General features: G+C 42.4%; 1 protein-coding gene across 8 annotated transcripts in view; it reads right to left on the minus strand.

Annotated features, from left to right (window-relative positions):
- PDE9A (phosphodiesterase 9A) overlaps positions 1 to 25080 on the minus strand; it is a 68785-nt gene that overhangs the window by 19268 nt on the left and 24437 nt on the right. For 3 of the 8 annotated variants that reach the window (XM_083735056.1, XM_083735058.1, XM_083735061.1), the window contains 3 exons: positions 12016 to 12070; positions 10974 to 11044; positions 6228 to 6312 (listed from right to left, as the gene is read on the minus strand). In XM_083735056.1, coding sequence (XP_083591182.1) covers positions 6228 to 6312; positions 10974 to 11044; positions 12016 to 12070 — 211 coding nt within the window. Of the gene's footprint in view, positions 1 to 6227; positions 6313 to 10973; positions 11045 to 12015; positions 12098 to 20250; positions 20536 to 24054; positions 24315 to 25080 lie in introns of those variants that run through there. The other 5 variants (XM_083735055.1, XM_083735057.1, XM_083735060.1 and 2 more) reach the window with 4 other exon arrangements.

A 25080-nucleotide genomic window follows, 5' to 3' on the forward strand; every position in this document is an offset into this window, starting at 1 on the left:
AAAAAAAGCAAAACCCTAAAATACCACAAAAATCAAGAGATGTATACAGTGGCGGAGCTTAAAGCGCTGGCGGGGGAGCAGGGGTGGAGTGCAGGCGGGGGCATGGCATGCATCCTGGCGCCGTGGCACGCTGCCCGCAGGGGTGTGGCGCATGTCCTGGGGGCATGGTGCGCTGCCCACAGGGGCATGACATGCATCCTGGGGGTGCGGCACGTCGCCTGCGGGGGGCGCCCAGCACAGGGGGGGGCAGCCATGATGGCACCCCACCAGGATTGTGCCGCCGTGGGCGCTCCCACCCATTCCTCCGCCAGTGGATGTATACTTACATTACAGTGCATGCTGCAGAAACCTATGCACTTCTACTCAAAGATAAGTTTGACTGAGTTCAGTAGGACTTATTCCCTAATATAACAATGAGGAGTCTCAGGTCAAGGGGCCAAATGTGACAGTACAGTCATACCTTGGGTTAAAGACGGCTTCATGTTAAATCTTTTCAGGTTGCGTCCCACGACGACACGGAAGTAACGGAACGGGTTACTTCTGGGTTTCACCACTCACGCATGCACAGACGTTAAAAATGACGTCACGGGCATGCGCAGAAGCAGCGAATCACGATCCGCGCACACTCAGACACGGGTTGCGTTCCTCTCAGGTTGTGAACGGGGCCTTGGAACGGATCCCGTTCACAACCAGAGGTACCACTGTACAGGTCTCGAGCCCTTTGAACTTTTCCCAGGCCACACCCCTTCCCCTTAGGCCACACCCCTCACCAGCCCTGCTCCAGGTCCTTGTGGTGCTTTTGCCTGGCAGGAATGTACAGTATCTTGCAAGTCCAGATAGAGGACACAGAGATGTGCTGTGTGTGTAGAAACCTCTTTAACTTTTAAGTGGCTGAAATTTAGCCTACTGGATTGAAAAGTAAGAGTAATATCATTTGTTCTCTGGGTTTCCTGACTTTTTGCTGAATTATGAGACTGAAATTCTATAAGGCACAGCTTTCCAAATCACCACATCTCAAACCTGAGGGAGAGGGAGATAGACAGCTCAAATTTCTGCCTGTCATGTTCCCCTTGAAGGCATACTAGGCCTGTTGGTCAGATTAGAACCTAGTGGGCAGTTGGCAACTTTGTCATCTTCTGTTTTTGTTAGGGCTAGGCATGGAGACAACTGTCAATTTCAGTTTCTCAAAGTTTCTCATTTTTCCACAAGTTTCTTTTTTAAGTCCTTATGAGAATCTCAGGATTTCAGTGTGAATTTCTTCTAATATATATGTTTTTGCACGCAATTTTGCATTAATATGCTCATGTATGCAAAGCACTTTCCCCCAATGTAATGCATTTTGTATGCTATTTACACTAATATATGAATCATATGCCCTTTAAAGTAATCATATATTTTTTTTTAAAAAACAAACTTTACCCTAGTATATGCATATATGCATTTTTGGCTGGAGAACTGCAATGCAAAATTTGGAGAAGTGTAGAATCCAAAGGATGGCTGTGTTTTGCTTTGAATATTGTTTCAAAAATAGGGAATTAGGTTCACCTTTAAATCTGAATCATTAAATCTGAATCATACTGAATCATATTTCTCTTCCTTCCCCAATTAGAGCGCAGATGCATTCAAGAAAACAGAGAGAGCATCAGAATAAGAGAATTCAAAATAGAAAAATGAATCCTCAGCACTGTGTATCGGAAGTCTTTCAGTCCAACTCTTGAGACGAGTATTTGCTTAGCGGCTCAAGGATCAAGACCCTTCTGCAATAAGTCAACATTGGCTTATGCCGTCACTTCAAACAGCTGGAGCCATGTTGCCTAGGAAACTCAAAGCTACTTGTAATTTTAATCACTAAATTCTACGGAGGTCTTCCTTCAGGACGAATGCCACACACACAGAGCACATCCTTTTCCTTTCATGCAACGGAATAAATGAAAGGCCCTCAGCAATCTGGAGTATACTGACAAGGTTTGTTGCGATGTCTCAGGCCCAGCTGCTAATGCAAAAGCCATCTGCTTAGGCTGCAAATGGCAGTGGGTGGGATACAGTGCAAACTTTAGAAGCTGTGATGTTTTAAGAATGTGCTTTTAACTGTGAAGGTGGGGAGGTGAGAGGAGAATATGGCCAGTGTTTTACACTTCCCATTTGTGAAATGGGAAGAAAAGAAAAAATGGAGTGTGAAAGTGGGTGTAAAGTGAATGCGTTTAGAGGGACATAGGCTAACACTTTTTCCTGAAAGCAAAATTATACCTGCTGTCAGACGCAGCATCATTTTTTCTTTTCTTAAGCGAAAGGCCCAGTGGATTATAGAAATACTCAGAAGTGGCCAATTTGGGGAGGCATTGTTGTGCGCTATCCATTGTCAGACCAGATCCCCAAGATGTGCCCATTTAAACACCTCAGAACCAGGCTTGAAATCTGGATTGTGAAAATGGAAACAGGTTTTATTGCTTCAATTGAGGAAACGAAAACACTGTATGACAAATGTGTGCACTTTGGCTTATTCATCCTCTCAAAGCTTCAAGAAAGTTGGTGGAGTACAAGTTGAACCAGTAGAGTCTGAGCTGAAATTACGCTCTCCTTGACAGGTAATAATTAGGGGCGAAGGAACATTAGCTGCAATCATGTGTATCTTTGCAAAGCAAGGATCTTCTTCTAGCTACTTAGAATAACCAGCTAGATTTAAGTTCTGGGTGAAATGCCAAACCTGTGGCTATTGATTCGGTGTTTTGAATGAAAAGGGAAAGGATGGCCCTCAGTTTTAGGCTAGCAAAAGACTCATCTTCTGGATCAGTCTAGCAGCCCCCTTGCTTTTTCCTGTGACGCAGCCTCTCTTATATCCCACATTCACTTCTCAGTCACTTAGTGACCTCTTTTCTCCATGCATTGTCCAGTGTGGGGTCCAGATTCTGTGGGGTCCATGTACAAGATGCTCATACCTTCTGATGTTGCCCCTGCCCCTGCCCATCCCCTCTCCCTTTGAGTCCACCTGCACCTAGACAGAGAAGGCAAGGCAAGGGGAGGCTGCCGCACTCTTTCTTCCATGACTTGCTGCTCACTTTCTCAGAGAAGGCAGGTTAAAAGGCAGTGACAACAAGGAGGAGGAGCAGAGAGTAGCAGAGAGCTCCAGGGGTTGCTAGAGTGAAGGCCTCAACAGATGCTCAATGATCCTGACACTGTTCATTTCTCATTACTAGGGGCAGCTCATCCCCTTTTTTCACCTGAAACCTCTCCTACTGGGATTGTGTGCCTTCTGCTTACAGATTCCAGCAAGATCTCATGAGACCCCAGCGAGAGTTGTGGAGGCCTCTCACACAGTGGCGTAGCATGGGGGGTGCAGGGGGGGCCGGCCGCACCGGGCGCAACATCGGGGGGGGGGGGGCGCGCTCGCCACCTCCGGAGTCACCGAAGAGCCTCGGGCGCAGGCTGTAGCAGAGCCCCATGTCTCGCGGAACCGACGAGCTGTGCGCGCGTCCGGGCTGAAGCCGTCCGGCAGGCAGCGGCTCTCAGCACTCGCCGTGGTCCCCGCGTGCTGCTTGTACTTTGGGGCCTCTCAGAATTACAGGCTTTGTTATTTAATAAATACAAAATGTAAGTGACTCAACTGTGTAAGCCCTGGAAATATTGATGCAAACAAAAGAAGTTGTGGAGGAAGAAGGGTTAGGGGAACTTTGAGGTGGAATCATGAAGTAGCCAGGTTCTAGAATTCTAGAGAAGTCAAGTTTAGCTTCTGCTAAAAGGAATTAGTAGGCAATATTAACAATAGATGCAACTTCATTATTAGTTTCTTTCTTTCTGGGAAAAAAGCAACAAGGGAGAAAACAGGTGGTGAGAAAAAGTCAGTGTCCCAAAGGGGAAAACTGAAGACTTCTTCTCCAGATCAAACACACGCATGTTGTACCTCTTAAGTAGGGATGAGAGAGAAATATAATTTTATTTGCATTTGAATGAGACAGTAGCTAATTTGCACTTCTCAAACCAATATGTGAACCAAAACACAGCTGCCCTTCAAAATTCGCATTTCTCCAAATTTCATGACATCGTTCTCCAACCAAAATATACAAACATGCATTTATTAGGGGAAAGTGCACATAAAAATGCACAAATTAGTGAAAGTAGCATACACAAATGCATTATATCTGTAAAAGCTATTTGCAAAAATATTTATATTAGACATGTTTATAAATAAATCTGCACCAAAATGCTGATGGATTTTTGTGAGGATTTTTTTTTTAAAAAAATGATAGAAAAAGGCATATTGCTGCAGAAATGTGGAGAACTCAAGATTGGAGAAGTAAGAAAGCTAGAGAAACTGAAATTGTCCATTCCAGTTCTATAATGAGATATAAACATGTAACAAAAGCTGCCTGCATCAATGATGACAACAAGAACTCCTTAAGCACTTTATGCACCCTCTGCATTGTTAGCATGGACCATATCACAGCACTATAATTCCCAGGTTTTCCTAGGGGAAGCTTGGACAGTTAAGCGGGCTGAAGTTTGCAAAGCTGCCATGCCTTTGCCCAGCAGTACCAGCCTTCTGAACTGCTTCTATCTTCTTTTCTAAACAACTTTAATCATGTATTGGCTGCCGACATGCTTGCTCTGATGTGTCAGCGACAGCGAAGCCGAAATGTACCAGCTGCGGCAGCCTGCCATTAAAAAGCTATGGTTGCTTCTGCTCCTGTTTTAATTGCAGCTCCAAACTTGGTAACGCATCAGATTAGCAGACTAGCTTCTTCCGCTGAAAAGGAAATACCTCCTTCTGGGGTTAAAATATAGCATGCACATCCTTGCATAGTACAAGACCATAACAAGAGGAGTTGCTGTGTGTATATTGTGATATTTCCTCAGATTACATTTCATATCTGAGCAGGTCTGTTTAAAATAAGAGAGCCTCTTACCAAATGAATGTTTTTCTTGGCAGAATAAGTTTTTGTTCTACGCATAAAACTAAGGCCAGAATTCTTTATTACCGGATGGGTAAACACAGGGAAACCAAGATGTTAATCTCTCTATGAGAGTTATTTTTCCAGTCATCTGGCATGAGCTTGTTTAACCATTAAGTCGCCATGTCTGTTTAAATAAAACAAGTATCATTCATATATATGTATTGTTGCACACCACCATCAATCTCCGAGTTGTGCGAGATTCCAGGGGTTCCTGGCACTTATCCAGGTCCCGTGGTTCCTTTTAGAAATGAGGCACAGCAGAGACTGCAGTGTCTCTTCAATAAATGGCTTATTTAAACATATATACAACCTGAGCCGATGATGGAGGGGCTCACAGAATTAACACCCCAAGAAGGCCTTGCTTCTCCAATAGCCACAGCCTTGGATTCCAGCAGAAATCAGCCATGCCTCTCTTTCTCTGACTTCCCAGCCTGCAGCTTTTTCATCCAGCTTCTAGCTCACATCACTCAACTCTCCACTCTGGCTGTTTGTCTTTCTAACAAACAGACAGTTGAGAGAGGGAGGCCCACCCATTTGTTCTCCAGCATAGAGACACTACCTTTGTTCCCTTAATGACTCATACTTCGCAGGCCATTACTAGGCTGGTCTGGCTATTCCAGCAATGGAATCCATGCTGGATCTAGGAATTAGAACAGGAGTCAGCAACCTTTTTCAGTCGTGGGCCGGTCCACCATTCCTCAGACCATGTGGTGGGCTGGACTGTATTTTGAAGAAAAAAATGTACAAATTCCTATGCCCCACAAATAACCCAGAGATGCATTTTAAATAAAAGCACACATTCTACTCATGTAAAAACACCAGGCGGGCCCCACAAATAACACAGAGATGCATTTTAAATAAAAGGACACATTCTACTCATGTAAAAACACGCTGATTCCCGGACCGTCCACGGGCCGGATTGAGAAGGCGATTGGGCCGCATCCGGCCCACGGGCCTTAGGTTGCCTACCCCTGAATTAGAAGGATCTTGCATACAGCCTACCTCCCCCCCCCCCGCAACTCATAATACTACATGCTGTTGGATTATACAGCTTTTTAAAAACAACAACAACCCCAGACCATCAAGCATTACAAATTTGTTTATTAGGCTGCAATTCTATTCATACTTACCTGGGAGAGTAAACCTCACTGAACTCAATGTGATTTACTTCCAAGTAAGCTTTCTTAGGATTACTGGAAGAGTCTTAATACAGGAATCTCTCTGAGGAGGCTGTTTTCCTCAAAGACGAAAGAAAAAGAAAAGAAAAGCAGAACTTACCTGGTGCTTCTCGCTGCCATTTCATCCCTCATCTTTTTAATATCACTCTTACACTTTTCAATCTCCGCTACTTTCAGTCCTTCCACTGTCAACAAAGTGAAACAACAGGGGGGTTACCATGGAGAAACCCGAAGGATCTCATTTCAGTAACTGTGCAGATTTTTCAAAAGGCACCTAGCGGTGGTGTTTGCCAGTGACTCAATGGTCCTTCTGTCCGAAACCTGTTCCTTTGCAAGCATGTACGGCAAACATCATAAATCATTAAAACTGACAAGATTTTAGGAGATCCCCCAAAAAACTCACAGTCATAGTACCTATTGTGAGCAGTACACAGCAATATTTAGCTGTCTTGCTGTTTTTCAGAGTCTCTCTCAGAACATGAATAGATGGAAGCACCTGACAAAGCTATTGCAATGATATGTTAACAATAAGAAGAGCTGTAATTGTATTGTGACAAATGTGCTTTGCTGGGCTTAAAGCACCCTATTAAATGAACAGGTGACATGAAAGAGGAAGCTGTGAGAATCATAACCTAATCTGGGAACTGGGAAGTAATTTCAGTTCTTGATAATTACTTGAAAATATGATGCTGTTCTTTAAATATCAAGCAGGGTTTGAAAGCAGCACAGGAAATCCTGTTCCTGTATATGTATGGCATAGGGCAAAAAGTTTGACTTGTTATGTGTCCAGGTGGCAAAAAATGCATTTCATGCAGCCTTGAAAGCTTAATACAATCTGAATAGATAAGTGGCTTTTTTCTGCTATCTGGTTGCTGAAGGACTTTAAAAAAATGGCACTGCATTAAGTGTACACCATACTCAGTAGGATAATTTCACAACCTGCTTGCTTGCTGTGCTCAAGCTGGTACCTAGGAAACTCAAGGAAACTTACAAGTGTTTAATTGGGATTCATTTGGTCATAATAAAATGGCCAATATCCTCCTACTCCCATGTGTTGTGGAACACAAGATGTCGGTTTTATATATGATTCTAGGTAGTAATGACATGTTATGCAGTATTTTATACTACTGGTTTTCGTACTGTACCCATCTACCTTATGTGTGAATGGCCTAAGGCCCAAGCATTAATAAACTACTACTACTACTACTACTACTACTACTACTACTACTACTACTACTACTACTAAAAAGGCTAATATCCTCCTGAGCTCCTCCCATTTGTTGTGTAATGCAAGTCAAGTGGAACTTCTCCAGGGGTGACATTAAGCTTTCATATTTGTCTGAAATGAAGAAGCTTCCATAATACATGCAAATGTGATTGCTGCATTTGAATAGGTGAATGAAGAAAGAAAATGAGAAATAGTAGTGTGTAAAAAGGAAAACATGTCTTAATGAGTCAGGCTTGATTGAAATCAAATTTTATTGCTATCAAGCCAAGTTTGCCATCAGTATGTCAGTTCATTTTTCATAAATCCTCTGCTTTCACGAATTATTATTACCTCTTTAACGAAGTGAAACTTATTTCACTCACCCCCACTTTTAAAGAGGAACGCTAAAGAAGAGCAAGTTGTGAAAGACCGTGGAAGGCATCAGACCTGTTTGCCCTTATCCAACCACGGCTTTGCTTTGTGCAGGGAAGTAGCAGAACCACCAACGTACCCACAATCTCATTTTGGGGAGCTAAGCCATCATACCTTTCCACATGTAAATAACAGTAGCAGAGGAGTGTATGTATGAAAAATTGTCTGCTGGGTGTGCTTGCACTGGATTCTCCTATGAAAACTATATGTAAATGAACAGAGGTTATATATCAACATATTCTTGGTACGCAGGTGGCGCTGTGGGTTAAACCACAGAGCCTAGGACTTGCCGATCAGAAGGTTGGCGGTTCGAATCCCCACAATGGAGTGAGCTCCCGTTGCTCGGTCCCTGCTCCTGCCAACCTAGCAGTTCGAAAGCACGTCAAAGTGCAAGTAGATAAATAGGTACTACTCCGGTAGGAGTAGTTCACCAGAAACGGCTTAGTCATGCTGGCCACATGACCCGGAAGCTGTACACCGGCTCTCTCGGCCAATAAAGTGAGATGAGCGCCGCAACCCCAGAGTTGGTCACGACTGGACCTAATGGTCAGGGGTCCCTTTACCTTTTATTTTTGGTACATTGGGTGGTATTCAACCAGGGTTTACACAGAGCAGGCCCATTAAATTAATGGCAACAACTAAATTAGGTTCATTCATTTCAGTGGGATTACTCTCAGTAAAACTTAGCTGAATACCACCCAGTGGTCTCCATTGTGTTTGTAAACAAAATGTTTACAAAGGATTTTCCTTTTCATAATGCTAAACTAATCTCTTCAATTACCTGCCTGCCTGCCCTCAGGCACATATATATACTGTGTGTGTACTAGACATTTGAGGAGAGGCTTGATTTTTAAGAAAACTGGCTCATGGAACAGTAGATATTAATCTGATGATGAGATGTTCTGATACCTCAGGGGGCTAAGATGTCTGGTGCAACTGCTAGTAGAGACATAAACTTAGTGGGCAAAGACTTGGAAGACTGTGTGACTTGTTAATGTAAACTGCAATCCTATACATGGGTGGATCTAGACGTAGGTTTAAAATGCTATAAATATGTCAGAAATCGTTATAAATCGTTACCCAAAAAAAGCCTATGTAAAAATCCATATAAACTCCTTTTTGCTCTCTGGCCCCATCTGGTGTTCTATGCTTATAACACATTCAAAATGTATTACAGTGGTGCCCCGCAAGACGAATGCCTCGCAAAACGAAAAACGCGCAAGACGAAAGGGTTTTTCAGTTTTTGCGTCGCTTCGCAAGACAAATTTCCCTATGGGCTTGCTTCACAAGATGAAAACGTTTTGCGAGTTTGTTTGCTTTTTTCCTAAAGCCACTTGAAGAGGCGCAGTTGCGACGGACCGTGCTTCGCAAGACGAAAAACATCGCAAGACGAAAAGACTCGCGGAACGAATTAATTTTGTCTTGCGAGGCACCACTGTAATGTGACGAATGTATCTGAGTCCATGTCTACTCAGAGGTAAGTCCCACTGAGTGTAATAGGGCTTGCTCCTGGGTAAACGCAGCAGTATGGTCCTGGCTGTACATTCAGGTGGGCAGTGGCAGTGGCTGTGCTGTTTTAGGGTTGTTGTTGTCTCCACCCTTGTTCCATCTGCCAGGCTATGAACTATGCCACATTTAGCAACCAGGAGATTGTTGAGGAAGCTTTCTCCCTTTCCCCAATCTCCCTCTCTCTGTTCTGTCTGCTTATCTCATTGTGTACATATAATCATCTAGTCCCCCTACTTCCCACAATGACACTGGCAAGCAAGATGTATAAGGTTGCAAACCTGTCTCTGCTGTTTCTCTCTCTCTCTCCTCTTTCTGCATATTCAGGGCAATAGACTACCTAGTACTTACGTGGAGTAAATTAAAAAATTGTCCAGTAGCAGCTTAGAGACCAACTAAGTTTGTTCTGGGTTTAAGCTTTCGTGTGCGTGCCAATGGTTACCACCAGTTCCCTGAGAACTTCAAAGGAAATATATAGGTGTTTCAGCAGCACTTGTGGGGTGGGGTTGGGGGGAAGGCTTCAGAAAGTAGCCAGCCTATAAAAGCATGCAGGAGTCAGGAGAATTATATCTTTGCCAAAAGCCATCAATCTTGATCTACTGCATTTTTTTATTTTGCCCTGAGAAGTGCTTCTTGAGAAACTGGTTTCATTCCAAAAAGAAAAGGTCATTACAGATTGGATCTACATTATTGCCCCACAGTGTGCCCAGTTAACAACAGGTGAAAACAGTTGTAAGAAGTCCCAGCAATAGGGGTGTTTGTGTGTATTCACACTTGACCAATGGCATTATGGTTGAGTGTATGCCAAGATGGCAACCACCAGCTCCTTATGCATTCATCTGGGGGAAAGTGCAGGGAGGAAACGATGAGGGTAACCTAACCAAGGGAAGGGTTTTCAAACACGTATTCAAACATCCACATGCCATTGTGGATGGCAGGTTCTAGAATAAATCTAGATCAAAAGCAGCCTGTACAATAATAACACCTGCTCAACAATGTTGTAATCACCACTTCCTTCTGAATAGCCTAATGAAAGGGAGGATTTTCAAATGTGCATCAAGTAAACCTTCTGGGTGGCAGGATGTAGAGAATCAATCTGGACTGAAAGCAGTATGTTGAGGAGAAGCATGGACAATTCTGAACTGAGCAAAATGCATTTTTGTGCTGCAAATGGGCAGTCTTAGGAGCACAGCTCCCATTCCCCTTTTTATATCTGGGAGAGCAGCAGCATGAGAATGAAGCCTGAAAGCATCACCCCCCCCCAAAAAAAAGTAGGAAGAAGAAAGTAGAGGAGGCATAAGGATGTATGGGTGTTGTAGATTGCTACATTTGTCAAGCATGCACAGGAGCCTAAACCTGGTCTGGGGATTTGAGTCTTTCCAGTTGAATGGATTGGATTGATTTACAAACTGGGTGCAATTACAGGAGGTGGGTCTCTATATAATTCTTTCCAGATATTCCTTGTAACAGAAAGATGCAAAATGTAAATTGAGACTTTAAATTTAACGAGTAATTCTATATTTTGTAGATTCACCCCTTCCCTCTTCAGTATAGTTTTGTACCTCACATAAGATAAAAGGCAGGAGGAATGGTCCTAATGAGATATATCTGTACCTCTGGGGCTCAGCACCGTCTCAAACTGACACAAAATTAATTCCAGGTTTCAATTGCCTATTTTTTTAAAAAAATAAAAATACGCACGTTCAACTCTTTTCTCCAGCATTGCCAAGTGATTATCTACGTCGGTTTTCAGTTCATCAATTTTAAATACCCTGGAGGGAGAGAAAAAATTAAACAGGAATGCATGCACTTCTTTGATAGCTGTACAATTAAGTGACTTTATAACAAACCTGAATTCTGTTGATGGGGAAAATATTAATATAAAACTCAGACTTTGAATCCATTTAATTATACATTATTATTTTTTTAAACCCAATAAGTGCAGATGCCCCATTAATAAGTTGTTGCTTTGGTCTAGTCATCAGCTACAGGCAAAATTATTCCAATATACAAATAGCAGAATTCCCACTGTGCTAACAAGCTATCGCCATAAAGCGGAATCTTTATCTATGTGGAGTTGCTTACTTTAATGGGATGTAAAGCTTCCCTTCATGAAATAAATGCGGTAGCTGACCTCCATTTTAGAAGCTCTGTTTTCCCTGGATTTCACACACAGGGTGTGTGGGCTGGTGTGTCTATCTTTACATTTCTAAAGAGTCTGTATGTGTAAATTAATGTTTCCTTTCTTAATATAATAATAACCTGATCTTTATTCCAGCAGCATTGATTATATTTTCTCTGTGGCTTCATTTATGTTGCTTTACAGTATTTTATTTTGCAATCATGTAAGTGGTTTATTAAGGAGCTAAGGAGTTGAACACTCTGATTTAGTTAGAACAATGCTAGGGATTTTGCATCCCTCTTACAAAATGCAGCATAGATGAATTCTATTTCCTTTCAGTTACAAGATGGAGGGGGGGGGGAGTCCAGTGAATTCATTGCATGTTTAGTCACTGGAAAATCCCATTGGGTTCTGGATTGCAGCCTTCAATTAATTCATCTTTCTCTGCTTGACTAGCCTGTATAAACTTTTAAATGACTCAGGCATACCATATTCACTATGCAGAACAATGAGAGAAAAGCTGGCGCATTTATCTCAAAGCAAACTGTTTAGGGACTGCAGTGTTGAAATGAATGCAAGGAGAAATATAATTACACTAAAACTATTGCATAAAAATATTACCTGGAGAATTGCTCGATCACCTGCGCCAGCAAATTCTGGAACAGTTCCTCTTTTTCTATTAAAAATATAAAGTAATGGGAGACTAATGAATGTAAGATGGAGGATAGCAGACCTATTTCAGCTTCCACACTGACAGAATTTTTTTAAAATGGCATATTTAGCAAAGAAAATAAGCTTGGCTATCCTCGTCCAATCAATACTTGCAAAAAGTTGCCGTTGTCAGTCTAGTATCCCAGGTAAGTAGGTATAGGATTGCAGCCTAAATTGTGCTCTGAATTGTGAAGATGGATAGCCTTTATAAATGACATTCTCAACAATGTAACCAAAGGTGTTATTTTTAGACTCATAATAGTCACCTTCGGGGGAAAACCCCTTACTCCATATATGAATTGTCAGGGGTTCAGAAGGAGAGACACAGGAGGGGGAGCAAATGGAGAGTGAGAAGGAGGAGTACGAGGGGGGCGCAGGCAGTGACAGTGGCCAGAGTTATTCCACAAGCCTCTCTAGCGAATCGGAGGACTCACAGAAGGGAGCGCCGGTGGCCAGAGCAAGGGAGATTCCAAGGGAGAAACCTCAAGAGGGAGGGGCCAGCGGGGAGTCTCTGAACAGCAGCTGGAGATCAGGGCCAGCGTCTCCACCAGAGCGCAGTGGGGAGGGGGAGTCCCAGGAGTCGGGACCAGTGTCCTCACCACCAGAGGGAGGAGAGGAGTCAGGTTTGGCAACACCCACATCAGGAAGCGGGGAAATGGTCAGAAGGAAAGTCACCGGCTGGGCGCGCGCGCCAAGTTCAAATGTACAGGAGCGCGGCACAGCGGGGAGCCCGGGAAGGGAGCCAGGTCCTAAAGCCCGCCGGAGGGAGGGGCAAGACTCAGGAGGCTCCGCGTCAGAGGAGTCCAGGAAGGAGGGAACCCCAGAGGGCAGAAGGACCCAACGCAGGAAAGAGCAGCGCAAGAGGTGGAGCCGGGCTAGAATCTTAAACTGGTGTGGGTGGAGCAGTGAGTCAGAGGGGACTTAGCCGGTCTAGCGTTAAGACGTGGGCCTGCGCGCCCAGAGCTTGGAAATGGAAACTAAACTTCAATAAAGACTTTTGTATATAATATCCACTGGGCGTTGGTCCTCTGTGAGCTGGGACCTAGCGGCAGTCCTGACATGAATATTGAAGGTATTCTTGGGGAGTGCGAAATTCATTTGCCTTTCTTTTTACCCCTAAAAGAAACAGCTACATTAAAGCACAATCAGCAAACCTTTATTATGCCAATCTTCCAGTTAATCTGAATTCAGCATACTGTATATTCCCCCAAACCTCTCTATACGGCAGCACTCAAGCTTATCCAAACCTCTGATTAACCAAATATAAATGGCTTATAGGTAAAAGAGGAGGTGCTCTACCAGCATGCGATGAGGGCATTTCAGAAAGTAACAGCAATTTCCAATATGCTTTTCCATTCAAAAACACCCTCGTAATGTGCTTTTAAGCACTGCAGTTTGATAGTCAGTGAAATACACTTTCCATTCTCAAGTGAATACATGGCCTTATTCATTAATAGTTACACATGCTTAGATTTTTAAAAAGGGTGAAAGGAGGAAGGAAAGAGAAGAAAAATGCATAAAGTTCCTCAAATTATTCTCTCTCTCTCTCTCACTGCAATGCATATGTAAGCACCTGTAGGAATAACGGTATTTAGGCAGAGTGGGAACAAAATCTGCTACACCTACCAGTTATTTGTCAAGATAAGAAAACTAGTTTAGCAGAAAAAAGAAATGCACACAGGGTTCTGTGAATACTATATTGGATTGGGACATGGGTTCAAATTATGGTACTATGTATATGATGGTTGAATCTGGTAAAGTCAATTTTCTCCTGGCATCATTGTGTTGTTCTATAAAATGAAAACAACAACAGCCTACTTCAAATTATTGCTGTGAGGCTGAATTAGATGAATGTAAAGTATGGCCATATTATGTCTGCACTTCATTCATTTCATGGACGCATAATGCCACCAAATTTTCCAAAGAACCTCAAAGCAGCTAACAAATCAAAATTTACAACGATATTAAAACCTGACAAATTCCTGGACCGCCTCCAAACTGTTACTGTATTGCAGGAGGGGATCAGCTGCACGTTGGCAAATTTAGATTTGGGCAATTAGAGAAGATTAAAGTGGTCTGGAACTCTTATGCACAAAAACTACTTTTTTAAAAAATGACTTTTGAAGTACGGAAAGTGATGTGAAAATACACTAGAAAGTGTGGAATAACAATTAATTTATGGGAAGTTGTATAACCTTCGTGCACACAAATCAGCATGGATGCTCAGTAAACAATAGATACAGTGTGTCCCTTGTACAAGCTTTGTTCAAACAAATTGGAATGCAAGTTCAATAAACAGGACCTGGTTACGAACTTTAAACCACTTTGTGAATTGCTTATGGGTAAAAGAGAAGGTACTATATCACCATGCTATGAGGGCATTTTAGAAAGTAACTGCAGGGTCCCCGAACAATCATCTGGTTTGTATTCGACCAAGTCCTATGCAGAGTAGACCCACTGAAATGAATGAACCTCAGTCCTGTTTCTTAATTTCAACAGGCCTCCTCTGAGAAGGATTAGTGTTGAATATTACCCGCTACCTGTACTCAAAGGTCTTCAGCAGAGCTCTTCTCTGAGTACCTCCACTGTTTGAATTAGTGGTGTGCCAAAACATGTCATCTGATTTCTCAAAAATGCCTTTCCCTACAAAAAAAGAGGCTTCCATTTCTCTGTTTCCATAATCAGGAGACTTTAGAATTGCTTTACAATTTTGGTCAGTGCAGGGTCCATTGTGAAGTGGTTGAGAACAGAACTTTCTATTAAACATTTTCCCAGTGTTCAGCGGCTTCCCCAACTTCTTGTACTTCCTGATTTGAAAAAAAAAAACCATGGCAGAAGGTACTGGACGATGTTTCCCCCACCACATACATTGGAGCATGGGCGGCTGGTGCAGCTGGCCTGAGTACCTGAGATTCCTGCACTCATAGATTTTGCCTTTAAGGGATGCTCTTCCTTTTATCTTTAAAATATATCTTTCAACCCTTAAAGGAAAAAGACTTCACTCGAAAAACAATGAGGAGTCAGATGCACAGTAAGTAGCCTCACCACCTTCCCATGCTTATAGGAGAGCCAGGATGAGGCTGTCATGGGGGTTTCAGGAAATACCCAGGTACTCAGACCCCTGGAGAGATGCTTTATAGAATGAAAGAAGGGGTCCTCACAAAAAACCCTTGGCAACCCTGAAAGTACGGCAAGCACAACAAAACCATACCTCCCACCCAGGATGATTTCACCAGAACCTTCTTTCTGATACTTTCTTAATGCAGTTTTGAATATTTTTTGGAGAATGTTAAATAACAAAAAGCGGGAGGGATTTCTAATGCAGCACCAGTTTGAAGTACAACAGATGGCTAACAGGAAATAAACCTCCTTGATTGTGGCACCCTGCCCATGGAGTGCTCTCTGCAAAGAAACTTGTCTGACACTTACTTTGATGCCATTTTCGTGCCAAGGTAAAGGAAACTTATAATGCCAACACATCAAACGTATGGCAACCAAGCAACAGCACTTTAGAGAATGATCTGGAGATTATTACAGATGATAACTGAACATGAGCCAGCAGTGGTACTGCACTGATTTATCAAGACAATGATATTACCTTGCTTCAGACAAACTAACAGCGAGCGCCTGTTTAAATGAAATTTAAGGGTTCCAAGGGGTACAAGTCACCCTCAACATTTGCTTTATCCTTAGAGGATTAATATGTAAATTACATTGCTGTTTCTCATCAGGACTGATCAGACTTGGGCTAAGTTGCTGTTTAACAAAGTTTAGGGCAACATCATTTGAAATACAGTGCTTTTTGTGGTGCTGAAACAGAGGGTCAGGTTACCTATACTGCAGATTGGGCTCATGAATGTACCAAAACACATGGAAAGTTTTTCTGAAAACGGGTCGTATGAAAATGTTTCAGCTTTAAAATTATTATTATTATTATTATTATTATTATTATTATTATTATTATTATTTACTGCAGCCTTCGAGTGCTCCAAGATGATGCTGCCCCAAATGGTCCCAAATAGTGCCCTCTGGTCCCTTATAGTGCCAACACATGAATAATAATAATAATAAAATCTTGCTGCAAATCTCAGCCACTATTTTCTCCCTCCATCTATCTCCCCATCACAGTGCCCCAAAGCAGGTCACTTCTCCCTGCTGTGGCAGCCCTGGCCTACTGACCCTAAGTTCTCCCTGCACAGTTTTTTGGGGGGAAGTAATGGAAAAAAAACTTTGCATTTGCAAAAGAGGTACACAAAAGCCTAACTGTGTAACAATCATATTTAAAAAGTAAAAAGACCTAATAAGGCCTCAGGAGCAAAAGTGTTCATGCATGTTTCTTCAATGAGAGCTCTGTATTGTTGCATGTCAAAACCAATCTCTGAGCACTGCGAAAGCCCAGGAGTTCCGGGCACTTACCCAGGGTTTGTGTTTGCCTTTGGAATGAGGCACAGCAGAGACTGTGTGGCATCTTTATGATCTTGGGGTTATTTACGAATATATACAACCTGAGCCTACGATTGAGGGATTCATAGCATTAACACTCCCAAAGGGTCTTGTTTCTCCTGTAGCCACAGCCTTGGATTCAAAGGGACATTGAACATTTCTCTCAAACGTTGCTCCGACTCTCCTGCTTGTTGTTTTGCTTCTCTGTCCCATTACGCCCTATTCTCAGCTTCCAACTCACATTGCTCCCAGCTCTCTTCTGTAATCTCTGGCTGTCTTAATTAGCTTTTAACACTTGTTAGATCCAGGGTTTACAGTGGTCTGGCACACATTTTAACACCCTAAACTTTTATTAAATTATTAAACTTACTGAATCCAGGGAAAGGTCTAGCAACCATAAACTCCTATCAGTATATTCCTTTTGCTGTTCCTTGCTCATTGCATCCAGCTCTCTCAGCCACTTTGTCTACCGCAGGGGATTAGGAAACAAAGGTGTGCTGATACTCAGGTTCTCTCAGTTGTGTTTAGCAGTCCTGAAAGCTAGAGTGCTGGTGTTTTGTTTCCAATACCTGTGGTCTGAAAGTTATCTGTTAGATCTATTACCATGCCATAGAAAAAGCTTGTACTGTTTTGGTTTGAAGTGCTTTTATTCACGTTTCAAACGCTTATTCTCCCTCAATTTTCCTCACCGCATTTGCAAAGCCTGCAAAATTTAGTTCCCCATTGTATACCTATATTATCTTTGACTGCAAGACTGCAGGTAGGATTTCTTCTTTTTAACTCAATCATCAGACAGCACCTAGCTTTTGAGGTCCTTTATAAATAATGATTATTATTAATAATAAATATTATGATTTTAAAATATTACAGTTGCTTGCTTTCTCCTTTCTGGTCTTGCAGTTGTTATGAGAATTATAAGGTCTAAGATATAAAATAAATGTTCATAAATGTGCCAGGCAAACACATACATAAATATATAAACCACATGCCTGAAGCAGTACAGGAAAACAGTCCTAAAGCCATTTTGACTCTTTCAGTGACCTCAAATATTACGCTGCAGTTTGGAAGGAAATGGGAAAAGCCTTCCCATTGTCTCTGCGCTCACAAATCCCGCCTTAAGGGCACATTTGTGTATGAATAGGGTAAGCCTGTGACCTGGACTCAGGAATTAAGTATTTATCATCACAAAAGAATGGCCAGGTTGTCCGGGTAAACCAGGCCTAATTTGGCTCACCGGTCAGTTTAATCCAGCCCCTGTGGCAGTTTATTTCCTGGGGTAAAATCCTAAAAAAACCCTCAACAACTTCAATCCTAAAAAAAGGTTAACAACTTTGGTTGGCCCTCTGGTCGGCCCTCACGGCCCTTCACTTCATCAAATCTGGCCCTCTTTGCAAAAAGTGTGGACACTACTGAGGTAAACCCATTAACTGGTTTCCTGCCAGACAGGATTCTGCTGTAGACCGCCTCTTCTGTGATGTATGTCTGATGTATTAGGGGGTAGTCTTAAGCTACTTGAGCTACAGGGTGGTAATTTCAAAAGTCTATATAAGGTCTTGCACACCATGGTTCTGGGTTCCTCCTTCCTCCTGCGTGGGGGGGGGGGGAGCATGCACCCTGTTGCAACAGTTTAATAAAGAACAGGCTTACTAGCTGCTTTGCTTCTCCATATTCTCTGGTTGGCCTCTGTTGTTTTCTCCTACCAATAGAGAACCTACATAAGGACTCTATATGGGCTCTTGGGTACCCCATAAGGGAAAAGGAGCAGGTTTTTCTTATAACACAGTGCAATCTTGCTCTGTAATGTGCCCTATAGGACGGAGCAAGGGACAGCCTTGATTTGCCCTTTGCTCCAAATGGGAAGGGTGGTGGTCTGGAGACAGGAGGGCTATTGTCATGGGTCAGACCACTTCCTGGTAAAGTTTGGTCTTGCATCCTGCAGGAGAAAGGGACCGCTTGGGGTGGTCCGCTCTTGGAGGATGATAAATTCTAATGGATTTCTGATGGCTCTGGGGGACATTACAGTGGCTTGACCAAGTGATCCTCTTGGTGCTTCTATTTCACTGTGGAACAGTGAGATTCCTAGGGCCACTGACATAATTGACCATGGAGATTGCAATTCTCCTTGGTATTTTGAGGAGCGGTTGAAGGAGTGGGATGGATGAAGGTTGAAACCTTGCTATGAAGCTGATCCAACACATAATAGGATACATAATTGTGCCCACTGCGCAGCAGTGAGGTCAGCAACGAAGTCATACTTTGCTGCATCCATCACATCCCTGAGGAGTCAGCCAGCAGAGTCGTTCCTTATGGTCTAGTTACCCTTGTGGATTAGCTACCCTGCACTTGGGTCAGATTCCTGGAGCACATCATGGCTGGCCACGAGGGGTTTGCCAGACACTTTGAGGAAATGGATATGGAGGATACATTCTGATACAACATTTTCATGTGCATGTATCTATTAGAATCAATACCCCCCCCATTAGTTGCTATTTCAGAGACGCAGACTTTCCTAAACTAGGAACAGGGTTGCATTTGTACAATAATTTCTGACTGCATGGAAGGCAATGTAAGTTGGTCTTGGAAGAGATGTACCACCAGAAAGCGCTTCAAAATCATGCACAGACCACAGATATTTTTAAAGGAAGAAATGTTTATGCTGAATCAGAGCAAGATTGTATCTCTAACAGTAGCCAACTCTGGAAAGCTTCATGCCTCCAGGATATGGTAATCAGAGGTATATAATATATCTTTCTAATATAAACCAAAGACAATAGATCAGCAGTTTCCAAATTGCGTTGCGTGGAGCACTTGGTGCTCTGCAAAGCATCTCCAAGTGCTCTATGAAGAAATTGGAAAGAAAATTAAATAAATATGTGCCTTTGGCATAAGGACGACGATAGTGCTCTATGGCGAATTTCTCTTCCAAAAAGTGCTCTACGACTCAAAAAGTTTGGGAACTGCTGCTATAGCTTATTGCAGCTGCTTATTTTAGAAAATGTGATGTGCAATACAAAATTACTTATTTTAATTTGGTTTTAAATATTAAAAGTTCAGATTGCAGTGTTCTATGTAAGAGCAAAATTAACAGCTCAAGTAAAACTCAACCATATTTTGAATGCTACTAAGCCCAGATCATAACGCAAGGATGAAATTAAAGTAGCAATTTCCTGCATTTGTTCTCTCTAGTCTTAATGGGGGGGGGGAGAGTAAGAAGATATTCATGAGATTAATACACAGTTGAATGATCATATATCTGATGAATTATTGCATTCTAATATTTAAAAAAATATTCCAGTTGGCTACAACTCTCATTAAGGCATGCCTTCTCTCGTTGTCCTGATGTACATAATAAGATATATCACTCTTTCCCCCACCCCTACTTTTTGCAAATATTTTATTTTAGCAAATATTTTATTTTACCTCAGAATTGGAATAATCCAGCAAAGCTTCAAAAGCACTAAATCAAAGTAGATCCAAATACAACTAAAACACAACACCCTCATTGTTCCACTTTGTTTCATTTTTGTTAAGCAATTCTAAAATGCAGCAAGCAGAACAGTAAACAGAAAGACTGGTTCTAGATAAGTAAATAGCTTTCACTTTTTTTAAAAAAAGCAGCTTAAACTTCTGCTGGAAATCAAATGGCTGAACTCAAATAAATAATGTGTTCAACAAAACCACGAAACTTTTCTTTCTGCTTACCGTTCACAAACAGCAGAATGTTATACACAGGCCAAAGAAGAACAAACTCTGAACCCGGTATATCCTGGTTTCATTGCCTCTCACAGAACTTTTGCAGCGGCTGAAGCTTACAAGAAAGTGACAAGGTCCTATAAAAAGAATCCACTTAAAAAAAAAGAAAAGAAAGGGGGAAAACCCACCCCTAGAAGTACTACATTCCCTCCCTCTCGCTGTCAAAACTCACTTAAAGCGCTAGGACATTCTAATCCAGGGAACAGTCAACTGCAGCCTGATGTTTATAGATGTAATAAAAGAACGAAGACGTATGCTTTTATAACCCCACAACACAGTAAAGATATATGACTAGCAGTTCCTCTTGTCTTAAAGAGACAAAGGTCCATTTCCCTTGCATCAACAGTAACTGTTTACTCAATTTCTAGACCTCATATCACTATCTGTGAAATGGGAACAATCTTCCAATGATTGCAGCTACTTATTTAAAAATATCCTTTTTTTATTTGCAGAATGCTCTACAATTTTTATTGGCATTACTCTCAAGCTTCTCAAGTTGTACACTTCAAGTTACATACGCTTCAGGTTACAGACTCTGCTAACCCAGAAATATTGCCTCGGGTTAAGAACTTTGCTTCAGGATGAGAACAGAAATCGTGCTTCGGCGGCGCAGCAGCAGCGGGAGGCCCCATTAGCTAAAGTGGTGCTTCAGGTTAAGAACAGTTTCAGGTTAAGACTGGACCTCCGGAACGAATTAAGTTCTTAACCCAAGGTACCACTGTATTTCCCAAAGAAGGGAGTGAGGTCGTGATCTCGCTCATTAAGGTTGCCAACTTACAGCTATGTAAGAAGTGGAAATTCAGCAGGTGCAGCCTGAGGTAAGCTTTGCCACCTGAATTTCTACTTCTTTTCCTACGCCTGTTAAAAGGCACAGGAACCCTGCCAGAAAAAGAGTTGGCAACCTTAATGAGCTAGATCACTATGTATCCCCCCCCCCCCGTGCCCACATATAAATATAGCTGGGAAGTGCACTTTGATTTTTCCAAAGAAGCATGACCAAATATAATTCTTTGTTTCTTTGTCGACATTAGGTCTCTTCAAGGTGGCTTTCAGATACGATACAATAAATCACAAATGCCACTGAAATAACAAAAATAAAACTTATCACAAAAAGAGAAAGATCAGGAACAGTAAGTTGCTTAACACACCCTCTAAAACACTCTTCAGCCTGCATAAAAATTGCTATCAAGTCCAAGCCAATAGAATAAAACTGTAAAACTTAAAAAAGAATCATGTATAAGCAAGAAGCATGATTAATAAAACTGCTCAAAGACAGCCCCAAAGAAACGGATCTCCAAGGGATGGAGCCAAGCACACATCACAATGGATGGGGACACTACTGAAAATAGGAGCCACCACTTAAAAGGCCCTGTCTCTAGCACAGGCATAGGCAAACTCGGCCCTCCAGATGTTTTTGGCCTACAACTCCCATGATCCCTAGCTAGCAGAACCAGTGGTCAGGGATGATGGGAATTGTAGTCCCAAAACATCTGGAGGGCCGAGTTTGCCTATGCCTGCTCTAGCACTCCCCAATCTGACTTGTCTCAGTGAATACTTAAAGTGCAGGCCTCTGATGCTTGCCTTAGGGCACAGACAGGTTCCTTCGCAGCAGCAAAGGTGCTCCATAAAATAAAACAAAAGGGCAGTTATTATATGAAGTAACACAGGTGGTTGACTAAATCCCTCACCCTGACCATTAAGAACACAATATAGACTGCTGTTTGGGTTTTTTTAAAGTGAAATTCAATCACATACTGACAAATTCAGGTTGTGCAACTACAAGTGACTGGGAGGAGTTATATGACAAACTCACTTACTTTTGAAATTTAATTTATATCCCACCTTCCCTGCAAGGAGCTCAAGGTGCTCAGACATAGTACATGCAGAAGATTGGATTATTTTGTGATGAGAAAAGGGATGGAGAAATGCACTGGAAAGGGCCGGGTAACACATGCTTTGACATAACGTCATCTAACCTCTCTGGCAAAGGGTTCCAAATGGATGCTCCTTAAACAGCCAAGGTGGTCTAACCTTCCTGCAAACAAATCAGGATGAATGTGCAATCAGCATGTCATCTGGAAGTGCCATCGGTCCAAGTTCTAAAATTACCATAGTATGTATCATTGCTGAGGCAAGCAGACTGTCCATAGACAGGAAACAATGTGTGGGAGATTTGCTCCTGCTTCCTACTTGGCAGGCAATTCAAATGGAGAGCACTTCTCAGAGGAGTCTGAAAGAAGGCCTAACTACATATTACATAATGACATGATAAGCAATCATATTCTGGTTTTCTTCTTTTTAAAAACAAATTATCAGAGGGCTCTCTCTCTCTCTCTCTCTCTCTCTCTCTCTCTCTCTCTGTGTGTGTGTGTGTAATAATCATCAGAGCACAGCATGCAGGTGAGGTGAGGTTTCAATCTTCCCTTTCTACCTGCAGTCTTGAAAAAAAATCCCTCCCTTGACAATTAGCATTCTGAACAAACCCTGAGTGGTGCAACCACGGAAAAGGCCCTGTCTTACACTCCAGCCACTCATCCCTCAGATGATGATGATGATAATTTATTTATACCCTGCCCATTGGGCGACTCCCAACAGAATATTAAAAGCATAATAAAACATCAAACATTAAAAACCTCCCTAAACAGGGCTGCCTTCGGATGTCTTCTAAAAGTCAGATAGCTGTTTATTTCCTTGGCATCTGATGGGAGGGCATTCCACAGGGAAGATGCCACTACCGAGATGGCCCTCTGCCTGGTTCCCTGTAACCTCACTTCTTGCAGGGAGGGAACCGCCAGAAGGCCTTGGGAGATGTTGGCAGAGCACGCAGAGAGCACCCCCTGTTGAGCTTAATGAATGGCCATGCTTAGTTGAGAGATGGTGCCCAAGGCTTTAAAGATCATAACCAGGACTTTGAATTGAACCTGGAAATAGGCAGGAGGTCCATTAAGCTGCTGCAAAAAGGGTAGTCCAAGACTTCTGCCTGCCATGTTCTGAAGCTGCTGAGGTTTCTGGACACTTCTCCAATATGACAGCACTACATGCAGTGCATTGCAGTAATGCGGTTTGGATGAAACTAAGGCGCACTTGCTCAAGACTGTGGCAGAAATTGTTATGGGAAAATTCCTCTTCTTTGCAACAGTCTGTGAGAGTTCATACTGCAACAATCCACTGGCAGCCGGCAGTAATTTTCCAGCATATAGTCCTGAGTAGTTGGTATCATCACCATCTGTAGCCCAGTAAGGCGGAAGATGGATGTTTTTATAACCCCAGAGTTCAGTAAATATTTATGACCAGCAAAGATAGTGTTCAAAGCTCTGCTCTGGAGGACAAGGAGTGATGCTGTTAGGACTTCTTGTGCATGTATGTCATGCAGTACAGAAATATTTTGTTACAGAAAGGAGCCCCAGGTCAGTACTGTGATCTATCAGACCACTGCTGTAACTTACAGTGAAGTGCGGGTAAGAATTAGAGACAATCATCATCATCCGTCCTCAAAAGAAGGATAAGAAGGCCTTCTGTGCCAACTTTTAAATACCTGCTGGAAAGTTTTCTGTTGTGCCAGATCTGTGCAGGCAGTTTAGTGTTGAGTTCATCCCCCCAAAATGATTTTTCACTTTTAAATTGGTTTTTCAACTTTTTACACTTTGTAAACCACTTGGATACATCTTATGACTTAGCAGATAAATAATGTTTTTATAAACAAACAAACAAACAAACAAACAAACAAACAAAGTAAAATTTTAGATGACTTACAGTTAAAATGTTCCTATTTCAGCTCACTTTGATGGTGCACCTAAAATTTATTTCACCACTTTTATGGACCACAGTTGTACAGTTTGTTTTCTCCAAAAGATCTTAGATGTATGCAAGGAATATTTTCAAAAGCTTCTTCTTTTCTTTTTGCAAATGCAACCCCACCCCCACCACTATGCAATATTCTTGAGTGAAATTTGGGTGATTTGCAGGACTGCCTGCTAATAGGTTACAGCTGCAAAGGAAAACCCAGAATTTCCAGTGTGGGTGTCTTTTGCACAGTCACTCCCTATTGTGCATGTCGTACTCTCAGCAAGGTCTCTCTAGTCTGACGTCAATGGGAGCTCTTCCCAGAATGAGTGCATAACATTCAGCAGGGGCCCATGCTATGGATGCAACACCTGCAGTGTGGGAACAAAGCATATTCTCTGACCTCCCTCTCTCAAAGGCCAACTTACGTTAGCCTTCAGATTCGGCCAGCAAACAGATGTATGCTAATTCTGCAAACAGAAACACTGCTCATAATAAAGATGTGCTCCAGAAAGTTCAACAGACAGTGCAGAATGGTGTGGGTCAGATTCTATCCCGTTTCAATAGTGCAAGGACTCTTGCTAGCACAACAGAGTTCTCCCCCTCCCCATCTGCACCAAATTTGCTCAGGGTCTTTGTCAGGATAACCATCAGAGCAGTGCATGGGGGGTGGGAGGAGAAGGGAGGGGAGATTGTTCTGCAGGGCAAGCAGAGGTGCTTGAACTGACTGAACAATCTGCTTAATGCTACAATGAATATGAATTAGGGAGGAAAGTTCAGGGGTAGAGCACATGCTTTGTATGCAGAAGGTCTTGGGTTTAACCCCCAGATTCTCCGGTTAAAAGGATCAGCTAGCTTGCGATGGGACAGACCCTGGAAAACAGGCAAGAATGGACAAACAACCTGGTCTGTCATAAGGCACCTTCCTATTTTCCTGTATAGTATAGTTCTATGCAGGTTTTCATTTTACATGCATTGTAATGAAGCGGCACATAC

Source organism: Podarcis gaigeae (genome assembly GCF_964106915.1).
Source record: "Podarcis gaigeae genome assembly, chromosome: 4".
Lineage (NCBI taxonomy): Eukaryota > Metazoa > Chordata > Lepidosauria > Squamata > Lacertidae > Podarcis > Podarcis gaigeae.